This window comes from Poecilia formosa, unplaced genomic scaffold (assembly GCF_000485575.1).
Source record: "Poecilia formosa unplaced genomic scaffold, Poecilia_formosa-5.1.2 Scaffold20, whole genome shotgun sequence".
NCBI lineage: Eukaryota > Metazoa > Chordata > Actinopteri > Cyprinodontiformes > Poeciliidae > Poecilia > Poecilia formosa.
Genome location: NW_006799959.1, coordinates 3,285,201 through 3,307,699, shown reverse-complemented (window position 1 = coordinate 3,307,699; position 22,499 = coordinate 3,285,201). Strand labels below are relative to the sequence as shown.

Sequence of the window (22,499 nt, the reverse complement as noted above, 5' to 3'; positions counted from 1 at the left end):
TATATATATATATATATATATATGTATGCTTAATTGACAGTCTACCTAAAGTCTCTCCAAGCCTGTTATTGTTATTATTAACACAATCAATATCGTATTGATAATAAAATATTAATACAACTTCTTTTAATAGCACCTAAAAAGAAGTTGCTAATTTTTTTAGCAACTTAACTTATGAACTTAACTTATGCTATGAACTAAACTTATGATGTTGATGGATGTTTACTGAAGATAAATTTTATCTCAAATCTCAGTTAAAATGATTTCCAAATTTTAATTTGTTTGTATTAAGTTTCTGACTGCGTAATATTAACCATTTGCTAACTTTGCAAGATCAATTATGGCAATGAATGGATCAGAAAATAAAATGAAAAAAAAGTGTAATTATTTCTTGTAAGAAACACAAATACATCAAAACATTGATATGGTACGTAAGATATTTTGGATAGAAATTTTGCAGAAAGATTTTCATATTGGACAATTATTGTGGTTTTCAGTCTTGTGTCCATCAAAGATAGCTTATTGCAAATAAATAAATGGAATTTTTCAGAAATAGAAGAGTTTCACTGATTTCAAGCTGCATCTTAACAAATCATTGTTCTGTTCTGAATAACCCAGTTGACATCTGATCAATCTACAAACATTTAGGAATTTGAATAAGGGATTATCAAATGCTTATGCACGTTTTAAAAGTTGCTTGCATTGTTGTTTCAGAGGAAGTGGGTTTCCCATCCCTTCTTCTTGTGCACACAGAGACATTTCCTCCCGCAACCCAAAAGCATGCATGACTGGTCGCACTAAAGTTTCCATAAGTGTAGCTCAGTGTACAACCCAAAACAGGTGTCCTGTTTTATATTGCATTTTGCCTCCTGATGGCCCCGTAAGCTTATGCATTTCTGGGAAGGTAAAGGTAATTTCATTTATATAGCACATTTTCAGCAACAAGACAATACAAAGTGCCTTGTTGAAAAAAGCCACTGCACTCATATCAAAACCAAAGCATCCAAATTAAACCCATAGGCTGCTCTTTATTCTGAATCATCATTAAAATAATCAAAGACAACACACATACACAAGAAAAAGCAAGATACAGAGGGTAAGATGATTTTAGAAAACGTTTGTATTGTAATATGTGGTTAGATTCTACTTTCATCCAGCTGTTAATAAGTTTCCTGCATTTTTCTTAAACTAAATAATGTGCTCCATTTACAAAAATGCGTTTTGGGGCCAGTGAAACTGTTCTGTCTTTGTCAGACCACAGACTCAAACCGAGGGCTCTCATTCCGAAAACAGAAAGTGTGTCAATGGAGCATGCGGTTTGAAGGCGGGACAAAGTCAGGACAGGCGATCTGATTGACGTTCATTTTAACGAATCAAATTCCCTGTGGTAAATGACACAACTGCGCCCTCTGGTGGTCTTTTGCTTGTTTGTAGTTCAAATGCTTTGTCTTTGCAAGGAAAATACAATTTCTCTTCCTCCGACTGTCATAAGATATTCTAATAGTTTATTTTAGTTCACTTTACATCTGTGACTGACAAAAAAAATCAGCATTAATCTTTTCTTACACCATCGATGGCGATGAAGAAAGTAGGGATAAATAACTGTATTGCCATTCATTAACTCTCACAGACTTGATTATGAAATTTATTACATTTTTAAACAGTTATCTTATAAATTTTGTGGGAACTAAATAATAACATATTCATTTGTAATTCAAAACATTTATTACAATTAAAAGAACATCAACATATCAACTTAATATGGATTTCTGGTGGTCCGTGAATGCAGCACTCCTGGTAGTTTCTGCGCCCCTGCAGCAGCGGTCCAGTCAGCGCGGTCTGAAAACAGAATATAACCGGGACAATGCCCGTGGATCTGAGCAAGTGGTCCGGGTCTCTCGCCCTGCAGGAGGTGGAGGAAAAGCCTGCGAAGCCTTTGACTGTTAAATATGGCTCTCTGGAGATCGACGAGCTCGGCAAAGTTCTCACTCCAACGCAGGTTAGTGAGCTAAATGTTGTTAAGCTAACAGGGAGTGGAGCTGGGTTATAAAACACAGTCTGAGGCCAGTTCCTACAAATAGTTTTTCTTTAAACATTATAAGACATTTTTGCATCCATGTGTGAATTTGTTTGGTCGCAATAAATTGGGTTACATAATACATTTCGCATGTGTGAAGATGAAAAAGGTTCGATAGCGCCCCCCAATGGATGTCACAGTAACTTTGTTTTGAAAAGCTTTTTTAATGGCTTACTCTAAAAGCGAAACAAAATAGAAAAAGAAACAGGTAAAAAGTTGGCCATTGCCTTCTCCGCATCTCGGCTTTCTCCCATTCACTTATATTCCTCCGGTAGAATTTCTACTGGGCCAATCAGCAAACATAAGTAGAAGTTGTGAAAGATGGCAGTTTTTCAGCAAAAATTTGTGAGAAATTAAATTATAGATTCTTGTTCTGTGCAAGTAAATAAAAATTAAGTTATGGGAACTCTAATTTTAGTGTAATTTCCATTACATACAGGTGCAGAATCGACCCACCTCTATTGAGTGGGAAGGATGTGACGCCAATAAACTGTACACTTTGGCTCTGACCGATCCAGACGCTCCCAGCAGGAAAGACCCCAAATTTAGGTGAGATTGAAAGGATTTTGGACCAAGTTTTTATCCTTTTTCTTTGACTCAGTGAGTCTTACAGTTGTCTACCAGCGTGAAGTCAAGAATTAACAAAATTCTTTGAATTAACTTTTTTTTTGTTACAGAGAGTGGCACCACTTTCTGGTGGTCAACATGAAGGGGAATGATGTGTCCTCTGGCTGTGTCATGTCTGACTATGTGGGCTCTGGTCCTCCCAAGGGCACAGGTAAGAAAGTAGATGAGAAATGATCAATTGTGGCACAAAAGTGATTGCTGCTTCACTAATTACCACAGTTAGTTAAAAAGTGTTTAGAGAATATGTTTAAAGTCTTTTCAGTATTACAATTAAATGTAAGGAAATCCCTCAACAATCTTCTTGTGTTGTCTTGACTCCAGTTTCCAGAACCAACGGAATCATTAGCCAGACTCTTTCCTCCATATGTAACGTTTTAAAAGCTGCTGTAATGTTTTCCCTCAGGTCTGCACAGGTATGTGTGGCTGGTGTATGAGCAGCCAGGGAGCCTGTCCTGCTCCGAGGCCGTCCTCACCAATCGTTCTGGAGACGGCCGCGGCAAATTCAAGCTGCAAACCTTTAGAAAGAAGTACGAGCTGGGAGCCCCTGTGGCGGGTACCTGCTACCAGGCAGAGTGGGACAGTTATGTGCCTAAACTTTACGAGCAGCTGGCTGGAAAATAAGCAAGCAAAGACTGCAAGCAAGTGTGTTTAGTAGCAGAAAAATCCCATGGTGTTCCTCCACTGGAAATGCTCTATTCATTTAAGAGAGAAAGCACAGTTTTGTGCCACTGTAACATGTTTTTTTTTTTTTTTTTTTAACCGCTGTTACAAGAATGACTCCTTCTCAAAATGAAGTCACCTGTTCTAACCTCCAATAAACCATTGACTCAGCATTTTCCATTTTTTCTTGACATTAAGCCAATTTCAAAACCTCTAGAAATGCAGACAGTTATCCTCTATAACTGTTTCTCAAATGTTTTAGAAATAGGTGTTTGGATGTTGAGTGTTAAATTGTGGTTGCTGCAGCCATGAAAATTGTTTTATGGCTGCAGCAATAAACTACATATCAACATAAGACAAAACTATTAGTTGTCTTCAAATTGTCCTTAGCCTGCTCACTAAGCACATGATTTACCAAAGTGCAATACATTTGACTTGCAACTAAAGTAAGAATCCGCTGGGTTTGATGAAATTTCTAGATAATAGTTCTTACTGTAGAGGTTCGCTTTCATGTGCTGAACTTCACATTTCTGGGAAAAATTCTCCAATGCACTTCTGTTTTTAGTAGTTTCTGTTTTACTTGAGCAAAGTTATACTTATTTGATGTGTATTGCTAAGCTTGCATTTGACTTTATTAAAAAAATTAAATAAATTTTGAGGATTGCTAAGGGCAAGGTATTAGAAAATATCACATTTTCACACTTATCTGGAACAATAAGTTTCCCACTGTCTGCTTCAGGTTGTTCTGGGAACTTTTAGAATCTTTTTCTCTGCACACATTGAGATGTTTCTGATTAGACAAAGATCAACCAGATTCAACAGATCCTCTGATTGCTGGAGGTTAGGAGGTTCTTTGTAATTGCATCGTAAAAATAGGAGGTAAAATCCCCAAGTATCAGTCTGAGAATCATGGTTCTGGAACAACAGAAAATTCGAGAATAGAAAAATATTTAGCAAATTTATCCAACTTAAATGTATTATATAATTTGTAAATTGTACAAAAAGTTTATTGATGTAATTCCAGGACAAAATAGTAAAAATAAATCTAACCAATTCAAAGACTGAATAATAAAGTGTGAAGTGTGAATAATAATTTTTACACCTTCAAACTGATGCGCGTTTTAATTTGAAGAATTTTAAAAAAGCTTTTCTTTACAGTTTTTCTATCTAAAGAAATACATTTTAATATTTTGTCTAAAATTTATTGCCATGGCCATTTGAAACTGGTTCCATCGTTTAGAGGAATAACATTTACACTTCTTTACTTTGTGTGATGAGCACTTTATTTACAAATATAATTAAAAGCTCTGACAGATTCATGCTTTCTTTAGACCTGAAAAAAAAAAATAAAGTGCATGCATTAAAGCATCATACTGGTCTGGTTTACAAGAAAATACACAGCTCGAGAGTTGTGTAAAGCGAAAAGGAAAAACAAAGAAATTAAAGAAACTTCCATTAATATATGACAGGACTTCAAATACTATCTGTAAAAGATGGGGCAGAAAAAAACAGAAAGCGTTTTTAAAAAATTCTTTTTGGATTTGTGTGACAGTTAAAATACAATATGAAAATAAGTAAAAGCTCTCCATAAATCCATCTATACACAAGATACAAGACAGCCCTGCCCTCCCATTGAAGCCCTTTGTACTAGCTGGGAGTATACAGGTCACATGTATTTCTCTATTTCTCATTGGCTGCCAGTGCAGTAAAATCACTAGGACACACACGGCGAGTACCATGATCCAGCCTACCTTCAGCAATCAAATTCACCTGAAGGAATAACATGTGTGATCTGTGCACCTGTTTGTACACCATGATAATCATCTTGAGGATCAAATTACCCAAAATTTGTCCTAAAAATGTCCTGATGAATTATTACCAAAAAGTGTTCAAAGAAGCAGCAAAGACGATGCGCTGCGGAAGGATCAGTTGTTTCATTTATCGATTTAAGAGATTTTTTTTTTTTTTACCATTTTTTTGCACAGCTTTAGAGAAGAAAATCACTTTTGCATAAATGCATGTTTATTTGGAGCGATTTCGCTCATTGAACTACCCTCATTTTTCTCTCCCTCCTTCTCTTGACTTCCACTTTTAGGTCACACCAAAAGTGTCATCATTGCACAAAGAACAAGAAACACTGACTATGTTATCATTATCATTACAAAAACGTGACAACTACGAGAATTTATCTATCTTTTTCTGTCATCTTGTGACACCACAAGAGGCAAGGAGAGGGAGGAAGTTTCGGTGGGATTTGGGCGTCTAAAACCTGCCGTCGACTCCGTTTGACCGGCCATGAAACACACACTGGCTCACGTAATCTAGAGCTTTTTTTTTTTTTTTTCCCCATACGTCTGTGTGTTTTTGATGAGGATGTCAGCAGCAGAAAAAAACCCTGCACTGTCAGGCCAGGTCAGGCAAAAGGAGAGGACGGTTGATCTGAGGCAGAAGGACGTCGAGGGCGGCACACGACAGCAACCTTTCACCCCCAACTCCTCATCTGTAGTCGTCCTTGGGAAAGTCTAAGGTGCCCAGGTTGCCAAAGCCCTGCCGCGTGCTCTCCATGTCGAAGCTGTCGATCTCCCGCTCCTGGCGATCCAGCAGGTACTTAATGCGGTCGGTTCGCTCCTTCTGAAGGGAACCCAGCTCCTCTTCGATCTGGAAGAGGAAGAAATGGAAGAGGTTTTTAGTTGTTTGGGGGTTTCTTCGCTAAAAAGCTAAAACAGTTTCCATGAATTTTATAATCTGTATGACAGAACACCAAAACGTAGAGTATAATTGAGAAGTAAAACATATATGGTACGTGCCTTTTAAAATCTGAAAGGTGTGGCGTGCATTTGTGCTCAGTTGCAGTTACAACTGGGGTGTCTGCCAGCTTTACACATTTAGATCCTAAACGTTTTACTCAAACTCATTCGGACTAGACGGAAAAGATCTGACCTTCAAAGCAAAACCTTCAAAAATCTTACCAAGTATTTTTTGCTTAATTACTACTGCAAATATCTTAGTACGCTTGAAAAAAGACAAAATTAACTTAAAAAGTAACTTTTCAGCAAGACTTAAGTTTGTTTTAGGTCAATAATTCTTCAGCATAGATAAAGTACTAGCAGATATTTTTCACTTCTAAGACATTATTCCTGCTTCTAGCTAAAAAGAAAAATCTACCCGTGGAACTAGTACTTTTAAGAATTACTGAGTTAAAATAAGCTTATATATCTTACTGAAAAGTTATTTTTAAGTTATTTTGTCTTAACTGAAGTGAATTAAAATATTTCCACCAGAAACTATACAAAAATCCTTGGGAAGATTTTGTGGCTTTGCAGTACTGAAATCTTGCCACGAATTCTCAATAGGATTTGACTGGGCCAATCTGACACATTTTGAACTGATCTCATTTTATTTGGGGTATCACATTAAAAGGGGCTGATTACAAATGCAGGCCACAGTTTTCAGAATGCATCCTTTCCACTTTTCAGTAATGAACTTTGTGTGTTGGTTTTTGACATTAGATCCCAATAAAGTGCACTGAATTTTGTGATTGTGAATAAGTTTGGGGGTATGAATACTTTTGCAGCGCACTGCGGGTCTTTATTTAACATCGTAACATTTTTATTGCCGCTTTTTGCTTTTGCCGGTTTCCCTACTTACTGCAGTGCTCACTGCAGTCCTAAAATGCAGAGCCAATGCTGATCCAAAACATAAATAAAAAGATTATTAAAATATGATGTATTTATTGTAGAAACATTGTGTTGATTACACCACAGTGTTGTGTAATCACTGTGGTGTTATATCTACTGAATAGTATTCACCAGGAAAGATGATGACGGTAAATACCTGCAGACCTTGCTCTAAAGTTGTAGAAATGCCGTAGTGGAGTACACACATCTGCTCGACACACACATCCATCCACAGGTGCAGACAAACAAACTGCCTGGTGCAATACGGCAATCTGACGAACTACTGAGCATGCACAGAGAACTCCAGACTCTGACCGTGAACCGAACCGGAGCACAATGGTGCTTCAAAAATCATGACATCATCTTCGTACCGGTTTGCAGATCTGGCTGTCACCAGCAGATGGCAACAAGCAACCGCAGGCGTTGGACCCAACAGAACTGGATGAGGGCGGCATTTCAAAGGTCCCTTCCTTTGTTGTCGGAGTGCTGTCTACGAGACTGCTGCGATGACGTAGGTCAGTTTGAAAGGACGAGTACTCTGCTGCCGCTTTATCTCATGTCACTGATTTACATGACAGTCACATTAAAGATGACCCATGTACCTGGGAGGATCTCATAACCGCTTTATGGGACAAATACTGATAAAAAGATCAAATCAGAATAAACATATAACAGCCTACAGCTGTACTGGAGCGGCTGGAGTTTCTGTAAAATAAGGTGACAAAAGCAGTAAAAATCGTCTGGCGTGAATTTAGGTATCTGAATTAAACATTTTGAAAAAGTTGCAATTAAAAAAAAAGTGATAAAATGACACAATGGGGTTGATTTGAGATTCTGAACAGCAGCTAGGATAGTAGGAGAGAATGGTTGTCTGCACCCAGCAGGAAGTCATGCCACTGTCATCGCCACCTGCGGTGAAGGAAAGCTGTCTGTGTGAGAGTCTCTGCAAACATGCGAATATCTTTCTGGGTCACATTTTCAGGTTCACACCGGCTGCCGATGTGAATCCGGATGTTCACAGCTGTGAATTAAACAACGGCCTTGCAAAGGTTTTCATATCCCTTTAGCTTTTTTTTTTCCCCCCACATTTATTACAACACCAAACATAGTGCGTAATTGTGAAACAAAAGCGATATAGTTTTCAAAATGGATGAGAAATTTAAAAGTGTGGCATGCATGTGAATGCAGCCACTAACAGGTTTTCTCCTTATATTATATTATTTTAAGCCTCATTTGTCTTTCCGACAACCACTACCAATTAAAATTGGCTGACTTACTCGATAATTAAACTATTAATTTACATGTAAACATAACTTCTTAACTGCAGAAGTTAAGTTTACACATAAGGCTTCAACAAAATAAAGCACACTTCTGCACATACACATCACAAAGCAAGTTTGTGCAATCACAACAAATAGTCTCCACTCGGCAAATCATGGCTCTCAAAACCCAATGGACATCGAGAAATGGGAGGTGCAGCTGCAGTTTCAGCAGCATCTGTTTTATAAATCCAGTCAAATAGTGTTTTTCCTTTGAGATCTTGTGTTTAGTCTTGTATAATAAGTAAGCAGTAAGTATTTTCATCTTGCAGATTTCATTTGCTTAATTTAATGTGACCACAAATAAATACGTTGAATGTTAAAATCTTGTCTCAAGTAAAGAGGCTTTAAGTGACTAAAGTATTTCCTGTAGCACACCTTTTGTTCCAAGTGCGCCCGGCGCAGCGACACCTTCTGCTCAAGCTTCTGCTGCTCGCGCTCGTGCTGCGCTTCGGTCTGCATCTTGATCTTGCTCTGGTAGGCATTGAGCAGCTCCATCTCCTGCTGCAGCTGCTGCCTCAGGGCCTGGCACTCGGCTTCCTGGGCTTCGTCCAGACGCAGCTGACAGGGCCGACCGTGGACCGCAAGGAAAGAGAGGGACAAAGGGACAGAAAGAGGCGGAGAAACGGGGTGAAGAAACCGAGCGAGAGAGGGATGAAAGAGGGGTGACAGGGAAAGTAAGGACATATTACGGGCAGAAAGGGGTTGAAAATAAATAAGGTGCCAACCAAATATTTCCTCCATCGCTTAAAGAACCAAGAGCTTTTAGAAATCTTTAGCCTTACCGCCTGCGAGGCCATCATCTCGTTGATGCTCTGCTCGTACTGCTCCGCCAGGATGGCCAGCTTGCGAGTCTGCTCATCCTTCAGGGCCTTGAGCACCGTCTTGTGCTCCGCCTTGGGCGTAACCTCCATCTGGTGGTGGCGCAGGGCCTTGTACTGCTTGGTCTGGACCTTACATGTGTCCTGGAACTGCTTCTTGATCTGAAGCTCCAACACCTGGTGGACGGTTCAGAGTCAGGCAGAGAAACAAACACTATGAAAGTAGAATGATAGTCTATCAGGGTCTGTACGGGCGCTTGGAATCCTTGAAAATGCTTGAATTTTAAATAGGTGTTTTCAAAGTTTGAAAAGTACTTGAGTTTGGTATGAAGTACTTGAAATTCAAATTGCACAGTTTAGTGATAAAGTGCAACCCTAACGTTTGATTCAAGGCCGTTTGCAAAATGTTATTGAAACCAGATATTTTCATACAGCTTGAAACACTGACATTTTTTCTCTGTCTGAAGTTGAATCAGACTTAACCTTTTTTGTTAAATTGGTGTTTTGTTCTCAGACTAGTCAGGTGTACAGGGTGTGTGTGAGAGAGATATTTCAAAACATAACATTCTGTTATATTTTTCTTTAACCTTGTCCTTGATGTAGAATGTAAAATACTATCACAAGACATTATTACTGACAGTAATAAATTACATTATATAATAGTGAATTGAAACTGTTTTTTAGATTTTTTTTTAATCTCCGGTGTGGTGCTGGAAAAGTTTGAAAACTTACCTTGAAAATGCTTGAAAAGTATTTGAATTTTAATGTGGGAAACGTGTGTGAATCCTGTCTTTGGGTTTATCCATTACACACTGAACTGCGAGAAACACTGTTGCTCTCTAAATCAAACGAAAATATAACAAACTTCTAAAGTGTTCTTGCACCATTTGCCCATCTTAATTCATTACATTTAAGTTGCATCACTGCCTATCCAGAAATGAAGGAGAGGAAAAAGGGATGTTGCTTCTAGCTTGCGCCATCTTGGAGGTGAAACCCAGTTCCCTTAAATACCCGTTCTCCACCAGACAATATCCAGCACACTGATGACTGCAAACACGTTTTCCCCTGTGATGACTCACTTTGAGGTTCTTGGGCTGCTGCCGGAGCTCCAACACATGTTTGCGGTGGAGCTCTCGCTCCCGTCTGTTGTTGTACTCAATCTGGTTCTCCAGCTCCGTCTGGTGCTGCAGGCGGATCAGGTCCATCCGCAGCTTCTGCAGCGTCTTCAGCTGCCGCTGCTCCAGCTCCTGGGTGGACTCATCGTGGCGGATCAGCATGGCGTGCTCCATCTCCTTTTGAGTCTTCTTCTTGTTTAACTCCTGTTTAATTATTTTCTAACATTTAGTTGCAGCCATATATAAAAGCAAAATGACAATACAGTAAGAAATGACCTCAAGAGCAAAAAATTATGTGGGATGGTGGATGGTTCAGAGAAAGGCAGAGAAACAGACACTATGAAATATATGTGAGTCAGAGACCTGGAACTTTAAAATCCATAAATTGACCTCTGACAGTTACATTTGGTCCTTATTTCAATTTAAACTCTTTGTGAGTCTGTGTATTTTCCCACAGGGAGCTTTTGGCTGCTAAAACTCATCTCCGGATTTTAAGTGCCGGTCAGCTTTCTAGATTATGACATAGTTGGCAAGCTTTGCTCAGTAATAATCTACTTATTAAACAATGAGTGTTTTCAGTAGAAACACACCGTTTTACGTTAAACCTTCACCAACCACTTTAGAAAACAACAACACAACTAATAATGAGGTCATATGTGATGAATGTTTTAACAGATTTGCAGATATCTAGGAAGTATCGCTTCCACACCTCACGGATCTGTTCCTGCTCCATGTCGTGCCTTTTAATCATGACTTTGCGCTTGAAGGCGCGGCAGTTCCTTTCATAGAAAACCCGCTGCGATGTCAGAAGATGGGCCTCCTCTTCGGCCTGGGAATGTTGCATGTTCTCTTTGTGCTTGGACAGACGCTCCTGCTTCTCCTTCTTGGGTGTACTGTGGTCCTCATTCATCTCCTGTGAAAAAGAGGAGAAACAGAGCGGCGACTGTTGACTGCTGCAAATCTGCTTTCTAATTTGGAGCTTAAAAGGATATGTGAAAAGCAAATGTAGTCTAATGGAACTGGGCTTTACAAAAGAATGCTTTGAGTTCATATTAATATTCGTTAGTGGACTGCTTATTGCAAGCTCCAGCTAACTTCTTATTTTGGCAGAAAACACTTCATTTTCCTTATTTCTTGGGCTTTGAGGTAATCTACAACTCACACTAATGCACTTAACACTGAAGCCTGATCCCCTCTCTCTGGAGTGTCTAATTCTGTTGTAGCCCTCACTTTGTAGAAAATATCTTCTCCTGCCAGCGATGCTTTCCTTTAACAGTGCTGACCTAATTTTGGTCACTTATCTCCTAACTGAAAACACAACGCGTCACACTCCCAGCCCATAGGAACACTTTCTGGACTTCATTTCGGAGTTTTGGAGGGTTAAGAATTCTCTGGCGTAAATATGGATTTGTACTTCTCCCAGTTTGTGTGCATATAAATGTGTAGGAACATAGCAAGTAGGCTGAGTGACTCAACAAAACTTCCACTTCAGAGGTTTTGAATGTTCATGTTTGCGTGTAGGAGGGTTGACTCAACAGTAAACAGTAAATAGGACGGTGTGTCACAGCGGAGAGAGGCGTACAACGGAGGAGAACAAGCAGAGCAAACCTCCTTAATCTTCTCCTTGCAGAGCTTGTACTGCTTCTTCTGATTATCCAGAAAAGTGGTCAGCTCCTTCTTCTGCTGCGCCACGATCTGCTGTTGGAACTTCTTCTCATCTGCGACTGCCGTCTTCATCTGGAAGGAAAATTAGGCGTTTAAATGTCTGTCTTAAGTCAGTAGGTTGTAGATGTAGATCCTTGCACACAAGGAAAGACAAATAAATTTTGACATAACATTGTATGTTATGTCAAAAAATAAAATTTGACATAAAATTCTGATATTTTACTCAAATATCTGAATTTTAAATCAACATCAAGAAGAAAAATGAAATGATTCTGTATGAATTTGGAAATACAATGAAAAATAATCAATATGCTTCTATAAATAATAATAAACAAAAAGGTAAAAACTGTAAACAAATATCCTAAAGTTGGACTTCTTGTCTAATGTTGTCAATATTTGGATAAAAACACAATTTAAAAAAGTTTTTTGTCCTAAAAGTCCCATTGCCAAGCACATGCATGCTGCTTCTTGTGATAAACGACGAGGGGGTAGTTCGTGAGGCTTCCATGCCTGTTTATATCAACAGATTATACTATCTCTTTGCTGGTTGGACATGCTGTGTGCTAATCATAAAGATATGCAGCTTGTTTTTCAGGGAGTAAAATATTGTGACCCAGTTTTGCTCCTGCACTTCATTGTATGTGTCAATAGGAGGCAGTAGTGAGATGAGTTCTTACAATTTTCCTCTAAAAGATGAAATGTTGGTACAAAGTACCAATAGTTTCTTTCAGTAGCTTTGGAGCAATAATTAAAATTTAAAAAATATGTCTCTGTTGGTCACCTTTGCCCTGAAACAAATAAATAAGCGTAACTGGGAGTGCGATAAGTGTGTGAATTAGTGTGTGGGTATTCCTGCCCACCTCCTTCTCAGTTTGCACTGCGTGGCGTTTGGCCAGCTTCTCCAGCTCGATGTAGGCATTGTTGGCCTGCGTCTCCACCTCTTTCTGCAGCTTGAGCCGGTGCTCGTCCATCTCGGCCTTCAGCTTGTTCTCCAGGGCGATCAGCTGCTTCTGGTGCTGCCGTCGCATTCGCTTGTAGCCTGACATCTGCTCCCGCAGTTCACTCTCCTGCTCATGCTCGTGGATCTGTTTGGTCACCTGTAGGTAAAGATGTTGGTGAATCTGAACTGTGATACATTTGGGGGGTACTCTAAAAAAAAAAAAAAAACACACATCTTACCAAGTATTTCCAATGCAATAATATACTTGGCATAAGACAAACTAAAATTCCAAGTCCCTTTTCAGCAAGATATAGGTGCTTGTTTTAGGTAAATAATCCCTTAATATTGAGAAAAAAAAGTACTATGTTCACTGGTACATTATTTAATTTATAACACCGCATTTTCCCATGTCATAAATTTAAAAAATTGCCAGTGTAACCAGTACTAGTGGAACTAATACTAAAGTTTGTTTTGTCTTATTTATAGTGTACTAAAATATTTGCACTAGAAACTAATCAAATACTCGATAAGATCTGACATCTGTAGTTTATTCCACATAAACAAAACAGGATAAAGCTATAAAAGTAATAAGACTCATATTGGCAAGAATATTTGATGAAAACTAAAGATTTTAGCTACTGCCATTTGTGTTTAGGTAAATTAACAAAACAGAGACAAATTCACCAGTAGAGCTCCAAAACTGCTTTTTCACACAACTAATGCATAAACAAAATCTTACAAAGTATTTTTGTCTAGATTCTGATCTTATTTTAAGCGTAATAAAATATTACGCTTAAAATATGACAAAACTTGCTTACAAATACCTTTTTTGCAAGACATAGCAGCTTGTTTCAAGTCGATGATTCCTTAATGTTGATGAAAAAGTACTAGTTCCACCGGAAAAATGTTTCACTTACGGAATAAAATGTCTTGTTTTAAGTGAAATAATCTGCCAGTGAAACTAGTACTTTTTTTTAAAATCAATTTTCTAGAATTATTCACTTAAAACGAGCTCTTTTATCTTGCAGGAATGTTACTTGCATGTTAGTGTTGTCATAATTCAAGAAACAAAACAAAAATACTTGGTAAGATTTGGTGTTTTTGCATTGCATTCACTGCACAACCTCAAAAGTGTCCAAATGTCCTAAGCAGCTCCTACCAAATCTACCGTCCACTGTTTTTCACATACAACCATAAACATCCTTGATTTTCAAACCAAAACCTGTACCTGACCCACAAACCTGAGGACAGAAAGGGTTCGCCGTATCTAGGTAGTATTCGCTCCGCATCTTCTCATAACTTCCACCCGAACTCTTCCGGCCAAACATGATGGCGATTTTAGCCAAGTGCACCAGCATCCAGGAACCTTGTGCGGCATCCTATGCCCGACACAACCTTGCCTGAGCTCCGATGCTACCCGGAGACCCCCCCCCAAACTCCCCCCTTGGTCCTTTCCCAACCTTTACAGGACGATGAAGCCCCCTCCCCTTCTTTGGTTCGTGCCCTGGGCATGCAGTAGCCAAAGCAGACGTGTGAACTGTGAATGAGGCAGACCGACTCCGTGGGCCAACAAGAGGACAGAGCAGCTTTTTAGTACGGCTAACGCTAAGCGGCGGACAGCAGGTGGGTCACATGAATACCTCATTTAGAAAGAGTGAGAGAAGTTAGAGGAGGGGGGTTCAGAAGAGAGCAGGCTGAGTGATGAGGGAGGGACGTTGTCAAGAAAAAAGCAAACAGAGAGTAACTAAAACTGGAAAAGAAGAAAAGAACAAAACCGTAAAAAGAAAAATATATATACCTTAGTGGTATAATGAGCACAAACATGGTGAGAAAACAAGAGGGAAGGATTGGGGGAAAGGTGGACTCTGAGCTCGCCTCCTTAATCTGTGTTGAATCAATACCCCTACTGTAATAGAGCCACCCAAATCCTGGTCACTTGCTTCAATGCCACAAAGGGCCAAGTCACGGCATGTGGTGGCCTCTTTCACACAAGGCTGTGGGTCTAGAAAGAAGATCATACTCGGGGTTCGGGGCCAGCGGGCGGGAGTGATCAGTGGGAATCCAAGAGCTACACTTTGCTGATTCTGCAAAGCAGAATGCTAACTGACTGACCAGTTTAAAGGACAAAGGTTGTACAGCTATAAGCGTTCTCTAAACATTTTCATTTGGAGCAGAAATTAAGTTTGAGCTTTGTGTTTACTGGGAGTCAAATTTGCTACAACACAGATACTCTTTTTGGATAAGCTCTGGCAGGAAAATATCCAAAGGTTACTTCAGATGCATAGTGACATATGGTGAAGTCATCTTGTTGAACAGAGGAAGCAAAAGGCCTCCACAGACCACAGCTTAGCGTCCAGTTTTCCTGCAGAAATCACTGATGTAAAAAGCTTGTAGTTTGTGTATTTGCATCATCTGACACAGTACACTTGAAACAAACAAGTCTTTTAATTACTACTTTAACTATGTAGTCTTGCCTTTACACCTTAAACAGTTTCTTTCTAAAGTGGAAAGAAAAATTATTTGGTTGTAAATATAACATTTTAGATTTCTGACAGACAGAAATCTAAAAATTATGACATACATGTGTATTCTGTAACTCGTGAGTTCAAACTCCTCACTGAAAAATTTTCAGAACCAGCGACGAGAACTGTGAGGGTTTTGGGTTTTCTCTACCAGCTCTGCACATTTAGAGACTGAATATTTCTCCCTTTCTTCTTCTTTTTTCTGAACAGCAATGTTTAAATTCTGTCATAGATTCTTAATTGGGTTTCACATCTGGACTTTGGGTAGGCCATTCTAACATGAAACTATTGCATCCATTGTAGCTGTATGTTTATGGTTACTTTCCTGTTCCCCAGGCTTTAGTGTCTTGCAATGTTTAACAGGTGTTCCTCCAGGATTTCCACTCACCAATGGACTCAAAGTATTTACTACATGAGGAACATCTGAAAGCTATTAGTTTATTCAGGGCTGGAGGGGAGCTACAAATGCATGGCACACTTTTCAGATTCATTTTTTCACAGTTTTGCACAACTTAGAATACATATATATTTGTTACTGGAACATGACAAAATGTGAAAAGGAATTATTTTATAAGGCACTGGATACTACAAGATTGCTGTAGTAAAGATTCATTTTTAGTCTATTGCTTCAAGTTCCAGGTTTAAACAGTTGGCATGAGGACCCAGCAGGAATGATTGATGTTACATTTTACTGTAATCAGCCAGAGGCAGCCAGGCTGTCAGGCTACAACCTGCATCTGAAGGTGAGGAGTGAAATATTTTACAACAATGCCATTTCTTAAATCATCTTCAATCTGTTCCCTCACTAAATCTACAATCAAACTCTTATCCTCCTTCTCTGTTTGCACTTTTGCCACTCTTCACTTTGCAATGATCTTTTTGCAGTTTCTTCTTCTTCTTGTTATTTTCTTTCTTTCATTTTTCCTGAAACCAAACTCTACATTTAGTATCAAAATAACAGATTGGTGTTTGTTTCTCTGTCCTCCTTTGCTTATAATTCAATCAGTGATGCTCTTCTGTCTCACCTGCTTATCTCGCCTCCTCACCTCCATGACAATCTCCCATCTGCATCTTCCCTGTGTTCAGCTGCTATGGACATGATGCATTTTCATTTTACTCGCCCTTTCATTTATCAAACATCTGTCACTTTTGACAAATGGATTTAAAAAAATGCTAATCTGCACTTACATTTTTTAAAATGTATATTATCACATTTTTTATGTTTTCACACATCTAGTTCCTTTTTGGCAATCTGTTTCCTACCATATGGACCCCTGATTAGACTCTCGCTGCTTCTCTTTGTCTACCTGCTCCCAGTCTCGGCGAGTTGAGGCCAATCCGAGGACGTCTGTGCTCGGCAGAAAAAGGATGATGTCATTTCTTTCAGCGCCGGCGGGCATCACCGGCGCTGTAGCGCTACAACAGTGCTGAGCTTTACGGGATGCAGCCTCATTTCAAAACAGACTGCTTCAATCACACAGAGCGACACACCGGAGGCGTAAACACCAAAACTTTAATCCACCTCACTGCTGAACGGGCCAAAATATTTTAAACTGCTTTAGCAGATTTGGATAGTTTGTGTTTTTTTTTTTTTTCAAATTATACAAATGCAGACTTTTTTGTTTAATCTTGCATAAACATGTCTTTGTCTTTCTGACACTACAGACATAGCACATCAACTAAGGCTGAAACAATTAATTGGATTAATCATGAGTAACTGATTACTGAAATAATATTTATCTAATTTAGTAACTGATTAATCGTTAACCGGACAATACAGACAAAAAGGGCATTTGCTGTATATTCAGAGCAGTAATTATGCCAAAACTATACAATATATATATATATATTTTTCATTTAAGACAATAATACCTATGTCTGTAAATGTGTTTTAGCCAAATTTCCTCCTGTGGCATTGTTTTAGCTTCACTCAGTTCTGCTTTACTAAATGTAGCCAAGAAAATGTTTACTTTCTTATTTAAAAAAAAATAAATAAATATATATATATATATATATATATATAGACACACACATATTCGCATCTATGTGTTTCTATTGTATTAAAAAAGCGTAGGTGGTTAAATGGAAAATGTGTAGAATGTGACATTTTTTTAACCAATTAATCGTCTGAATAATTGATTATTAAATGTCAACACAAAAGGTCTTCCTTTAAACTGTATCAGTTCAATGTCTCCGTTTTAGGAAAAATGTTTTCCTTTTATTGCAGTTACTTTGGTCTCAGTTCCCAAACTTTTCATGTAGGTGAATTCCTATCGATCCCAAAAGTAATGATGTCAAGTACAAACAAAGGTGAAATGCAAAGATAACAGTGCTTGGCAAACAAAACAATCAGTGCTTGGCCCAGGTCTGTTGTTGGCTTGTGGACTTTGGTCAAGGACAATCTGAGGACAGCGAACACACGCTGCCTTATTTTTCCATCAGATGTCTGATTTAAGACCGGACAGCAGAATTAAAACTGGTGGGTCAGGGATGGGGGAGCGCACACACTGTCACACATTTTCACACAACTATTACTATCTAGTTACTAGAGCTGGTTTCCATGACAACAGACAGGGAGGGTGAAGGAGAGAGAGAATGAAAGAGGAACCATAGAAGGAAAGAAAGAAAGAGAGCACTCCCCCTTCCTCACACACCTTTATAACAGAATATTGAGTCACATCTGAGAATGATGCATTAACAAATGAAAGAGGGCAAGAAATGAGAAAAGTGGGGAGGGAGGTGATAATTTGAGGTGTTGTACAAGTGAAAAAAACAAAGCGAGCAGATAAAGAAAGAAGCTAAACATGTGGAAGAAAAAAAGCACTCAAAGAAAAACCGATGGCTGAAAACGGAGTTATGACCCGATCCACTGCTTAAACATAAGATCGTTCAAGCATGTGTGGAGAAGTCACGCCCAGACACAGCTGTTCGCCCCGCACATCCACAGACAGGTCTTAACAGAGACAAACAAAAGAATGCCCCTCTGTGCCTTGCTATGCAGCTGCAGCATACGCGCAACACTCTGAAATTTTGTCTTGTGGCAGAAAAAAAAAAGTCCCATTTATGTTTTTGTTTTCAAAGTAACCCAGCTTTCAAGGTGAACCCTCTAGAAACGATTGATTCTTAAACCCTGAGGCAAACAGAAAACTTTTGTGGAATCTCAGAAAAGAAAAGATAGAAAACATCTAAAAGTGGAAAGATTTTGATTTCTCCTTACAAGTGAAGCAGACTTAATGGTGGCAAAGCCAGCTCTGTTTTTATAGTTGGAGGCCTGGCTGCTTCTGTCAGAGGAGGCATGCCTTGGCTCCGGCCGGTGATCTCTGTGGATCCCATCATCCCAGTTGTACTGATGGTCCTGTGAAAAAGCACAAAAAAAAATGAGGCAAATTGCTTTCATCAACGTGTACTGCACCCAGAACTCAAAAACAGTGCTATTGCAGTATCCTGCAACATTTTTTTCCTTTTTTTGTCTAGGTGTAGACAGTAAGGAGAACCTCCACTGAAAACACATAGTCTCTACCTCCACAGCTGGAAACTGCAATATTTAATGACAACAGTTAAGATTTTCATGTTTCTTGCATTTTGTTGTTATCAATCATTTTTATGTATAAATCTAAATAAGAATAAACATTTCAAATTGGTCGTTTCAAGCCCCAATTGCGGAAATCTCTCCCGTTGATTTTACACTGTGTCGATTCCTTTGCTTAATTTAAAACCGCAGCTGAAAACCTATTTGTACAGAAAGGATTTTTCTTCACTTTGATGCTATGTTTGATATGCATTTCTTATGCGTTTTATGAAACATAGTTGTGATTTTACTTGTAAAAGGTGCTATACAAACTAAATTTTACGTACTTGTTTGTAACTTCTGTGCTCTTTAAGAGTTTTCTATTGTTTTGCATATAGCAGTTATGAAAATGTTTATTAATTGTCAATATAATAATCTATCAAACAACATTAAGAGTTCCACTATAGATATCATGTGAATCCTCCAAGAGTTATATCCCTAAAAAATGTATTTGGAACAAATAAAACCAAAGTAAAAGGTAAAAATCACCTTGATTAAGCATGGTAATAGATTTATATTTTAAAGTAAAAAGTATGCAGTTGGATAAATTCAAATGTGTGATGTAAACAGATTAAATCCCTGCTGATTTCAATCAAACAACTTCCACATTTCAAAAGGAATCTTTGCCTAAGCTTATGAAACACGGTGAAATATTAACACCCCCGCTTTTTAAACTCGGTTTCACAGGGCCTGGGGACCGTGGAACCGAGTCGTGTGAGGAGCGAACTCCATCAACATCTGAAAAACATTGTGTGTCACTTTCAAGTCTTCTCCGCTCAGCCCCCTGAACTTACAACAACATGCTGGCTGTCTGCCCGTTAAGTGACAACCTTATTCATGTATCGTCTCGCCACAAAAGAGAAACTGAAGGAGGAGAGTGACAGGAGTGACAGCCCTCTGCTTGGCGCTTTTTAAGAAACGGTGTGTATTCATTAAGAATGGCTGACATTGTGTTGACCTGTGTGAACTCTGGCAGCGTGCAAAAAGACTGCTGAATGGGGGTTAAAGCAGTGGATGTGCAGCTTACTGGAATGCACAGGCTTTGTTCTCTGAGTGTTAATGATGTCAGCGATGAAGTTGAAGAAATCGTAAACAGTGACTGTGTGTCGATGGTTGCCATGGTTTCGGGGGGAGGGGATTATGCATACTTGTGAAAAGATGTGAGAAACTAGAGGATGTAGAGAATCATTTCCTCTTTAATAAAAAAGTGCAAAGTTGTCATCTCAGAAAGGAAGTAATTTCATTACTAACATTTTTCATTTCAAACACTGATAAATGTGTTCTTTATTGCACTATATTATGAGAAACAAACTACTTGCGGTCAATTCAATGTTCTGCGTCTTTATGGTGACACACTACCATCATGTCTTCAGCGATTTTGAGAATTTTTCTTTTCTAGTCCCAAACACTCACAGACATCCTCTCGTCAGCCTTGACCTTTACCTTTTTGGTGTGTGCAGAGGACTCCAGCGTGCTGCTGTAGTCCTGGGGGTGCATCATGGTCATGTCGGAGCAGCCGTCGTCCAGCACCTCCTGGATGCTGTTGACGCTGCTGCTCTGGCTACCGGTGCTGATTGAGGTGCTGGGGATGGAGTGGTTGCTGCCCAGACTGTTCATCTTGCAGCTTGGTGCCTCGCTGTCCTGCTGGGACCACAAATGTTCAGAAACACACGCATGCACAAACAGATGTTGATGAGCGACATCACTAAACCACGTTAATATCAACCCATTTAACTACTTTTATGTGAAATAAATTAAGTTTTGCAGGTTTATTTTCCTATTTTCTTATTCAGATTAGAAGTCTGTGAAGTATGCAAATCATAGACAAAGATAATAAACTTCTGTTGTTGCTTTGCAATAACAGGAAAAGTCCCAAAATACCTTAGAAGTAAAAAAAAGTGTTCTAATTCCATTTGATTCTCATTTAAAATATAGACTAAGATATTTTCTGAATGCCTCGATCAGCACAATCAATAGATTGGAGGAATCAAAAGGAATGTAAAAAGTAAAAATATTTTAGCTTGCAACTGTTCTATGCAAGTTATGAAACCCAACTACCTAATTGTTATTGATCTCTTTATCTTCCACTTCTGAGCTTCTCTTTGTGTAGTTTCCACAAAGAGATTTGTTAATTTAAGAGATTACAAACTCAACTGAATGATCCATGTAACTCAGACAAAATACAGACACACACAAAATGTTTTGTGACTAGAAGCAAAGTTATTTATGTATAAATATTCTTTACTCTGATTGTATCTCAGTCACACTGCATCATTTCCTCAAATTTGATCCAGTTCTCCTCACCTCCTCCTCTTCTTGGCTTTCCCCCAGGGGCCCGTTGTGTTTCTCCTGATAGAGAATCTTCTTCATCTTACGGTACTGCAAGTTGTCCAGCTCCCGCACTGCATCCTTGGTCCTCTGGATGAGGTCAATGAGAATGCGCGGCGAGCGTTCCCGGCGCACAAACTCATGCTGCGCGTGGGAGAGCAGGAGTTAGTTGGTGAATTACTTGAACTGGACATCAACTTTGATCTTTAGATCTTCTTTCTTTAAATGTCTGAATAGTTTTGAATTGACTAGCCAACAAACTCACCTGTCCATTTCTACATTTAGTTGATTTGTAGGTCAACTAAAAAACTATGAATCAAATTAGTGGAAAATATTTAGTGAGAAATATATTTTTTATTACTTATAAGCAATAATCTGAAACATTTATGTGAAGCTTTTCAAATGTTTCAGTATAAATGTTATATTTCTAATGTATTACTGTCTACCTGTGTATACTGTAAGATCAGTTACATACAGCAGCATAACCTTAAAACTTGTAGATAAACTCTTTAAAAAAAAAAACAAACAAACAAAAAAACAAGTTCTACAGCTTTGGAAGAGCATGTCAAAGTGCAAGTAAGATTATAACTTGAATCACTTTGTTCTCTAGTTCAATGAGAAGGACAAGTGTTTCTATCACTAGAGGGCGCCTGTAGGTTGCTTATCCTGGGAGTCTCAGCACCCCACATTCCCCACTAACCTCATTATATGAAATCCTAACAATATTTCCCTAAACATTGATTTTCATAAACACTCTTAAGCCTTTTTTACTTCAACTAAATTCTAAAATAATTTTGCCTTGCAGACAAGTTAATGACAACTGGTAAATTATGTCAAGTAAAACAGAAGTTGAATATCAAGCTTAGAAAGCTTTTGATTATAATTGTTTTTTTTTTTTTGAAGAAATTACAGTCCAAGAGGTAAATAATTCTGAAACATTATGAGGTAGATAGTTTTGAATTTTGTTTAAAAATGGTGTGATATTTCTTACAACAGTTGTGCACGCTAGGAAATAAATACACAAGTTCTCAAAATATCTTTAGTCAATAAAAATGTATTTTCTTTAATGTTTCAATTTTTTTTTAAATGTAGTTCTCACAAATTTGATGTCAAATTCACAAGCTGTTTATGTAAAAACTAATCGAGGTGTAATGTGCTGCAGGCTGGGATGTTTTGCATG

The 22,499-nt window shown here is 38.5% G+C and overlaps 2 protein-coding genes across 8 annotated transcripts in view; one reads left to right on the top strand and one right to left on the bottom strand.

Annotated features, from left to right (window-relative positions):
- Positions 1 to 1,776: 1,776 nt before the first annotated feature.
- pebp1 (phosphatidylethanolamine binding protein 1) lies at positions 1,777 to 3,537 on the top strand. The gene is made up of 4 exons (XM_007547469.2): positions 1,777 to 1,999; positions 2,517 to 2,626; positions 2,755 to 2,855; positions 3,108 to 3,537. The coding sequence occupies exons 1-4, from the start codon at positions 1,865 to 1,867 to the stop codon at positions 3,323 to 3,325; spliced, it is 564 nt and encodes a 187-aa protein (XP_007547531.1). The 5' UTR covers positions 1,777 to 1,864; the 3' UTR covers positions 3,326 to 3,537.
- A 1,087-nt stretch (positions 3,538 to 4,624) lies between these two features.
- Positions 4,625 to 22,499, bottom strand: part of taok3a (TAO kinase 3a) — a 57,779-nt gene continuing 39,904 nt past the window's right edge. For 6 of the 7 annotated variants that reach the window (XM_016669194.1, XM_016669195.1, XM_007547464.2 and 3 more), the window contains 10 exons: positions 21,296 to 21,463; positions 20,435 to 20,635; positions 18,641 to 18,778; positions 12,822 to 13,058; positions 11,905 to 12,033; positions 11,006 to 11,209; positions 10,261 to 10,500; positions 9,146 to 9,358; positions 8,739 to 8,921; positions 4,625 to 6,022 (listed from right to left, as the gene is read on the bottom strand). In XM_016669194.1, the coding sequence (XP_016524680.1) occupies positions 5,861 to 6,022; positions 8,739 to 8,921; positions 9,146 to 9,358; positions 10,261 to 10,500; positions 11,006 to 11,209; positions 11,905 to 12,033; positions 12,822 to 13,058; positions 18,641 to 18,778; positions 20,435 to 20,635; positions 21,296 to 21,463 (1,875 nt within the window). In that variant the 3' untranslated portion in view covers positions 4,625 to 5,860. The remainder of the gene's footprint in view (positions 6,023 to 8,738; positions 8,922 to 9,145; positions 9,359 to 10,260; positions 10,501 to 11,005; positions 11,210 to 11,904; positions 12,034 to 12,821; positions 13,059 to 18,640; positions 18,779 to 20,434; positions 20,636 to 21,295; positions 21,464 to 22,499) is intronic. The other variant, XM_007547468.2, reaches the window with a different exon arrangement.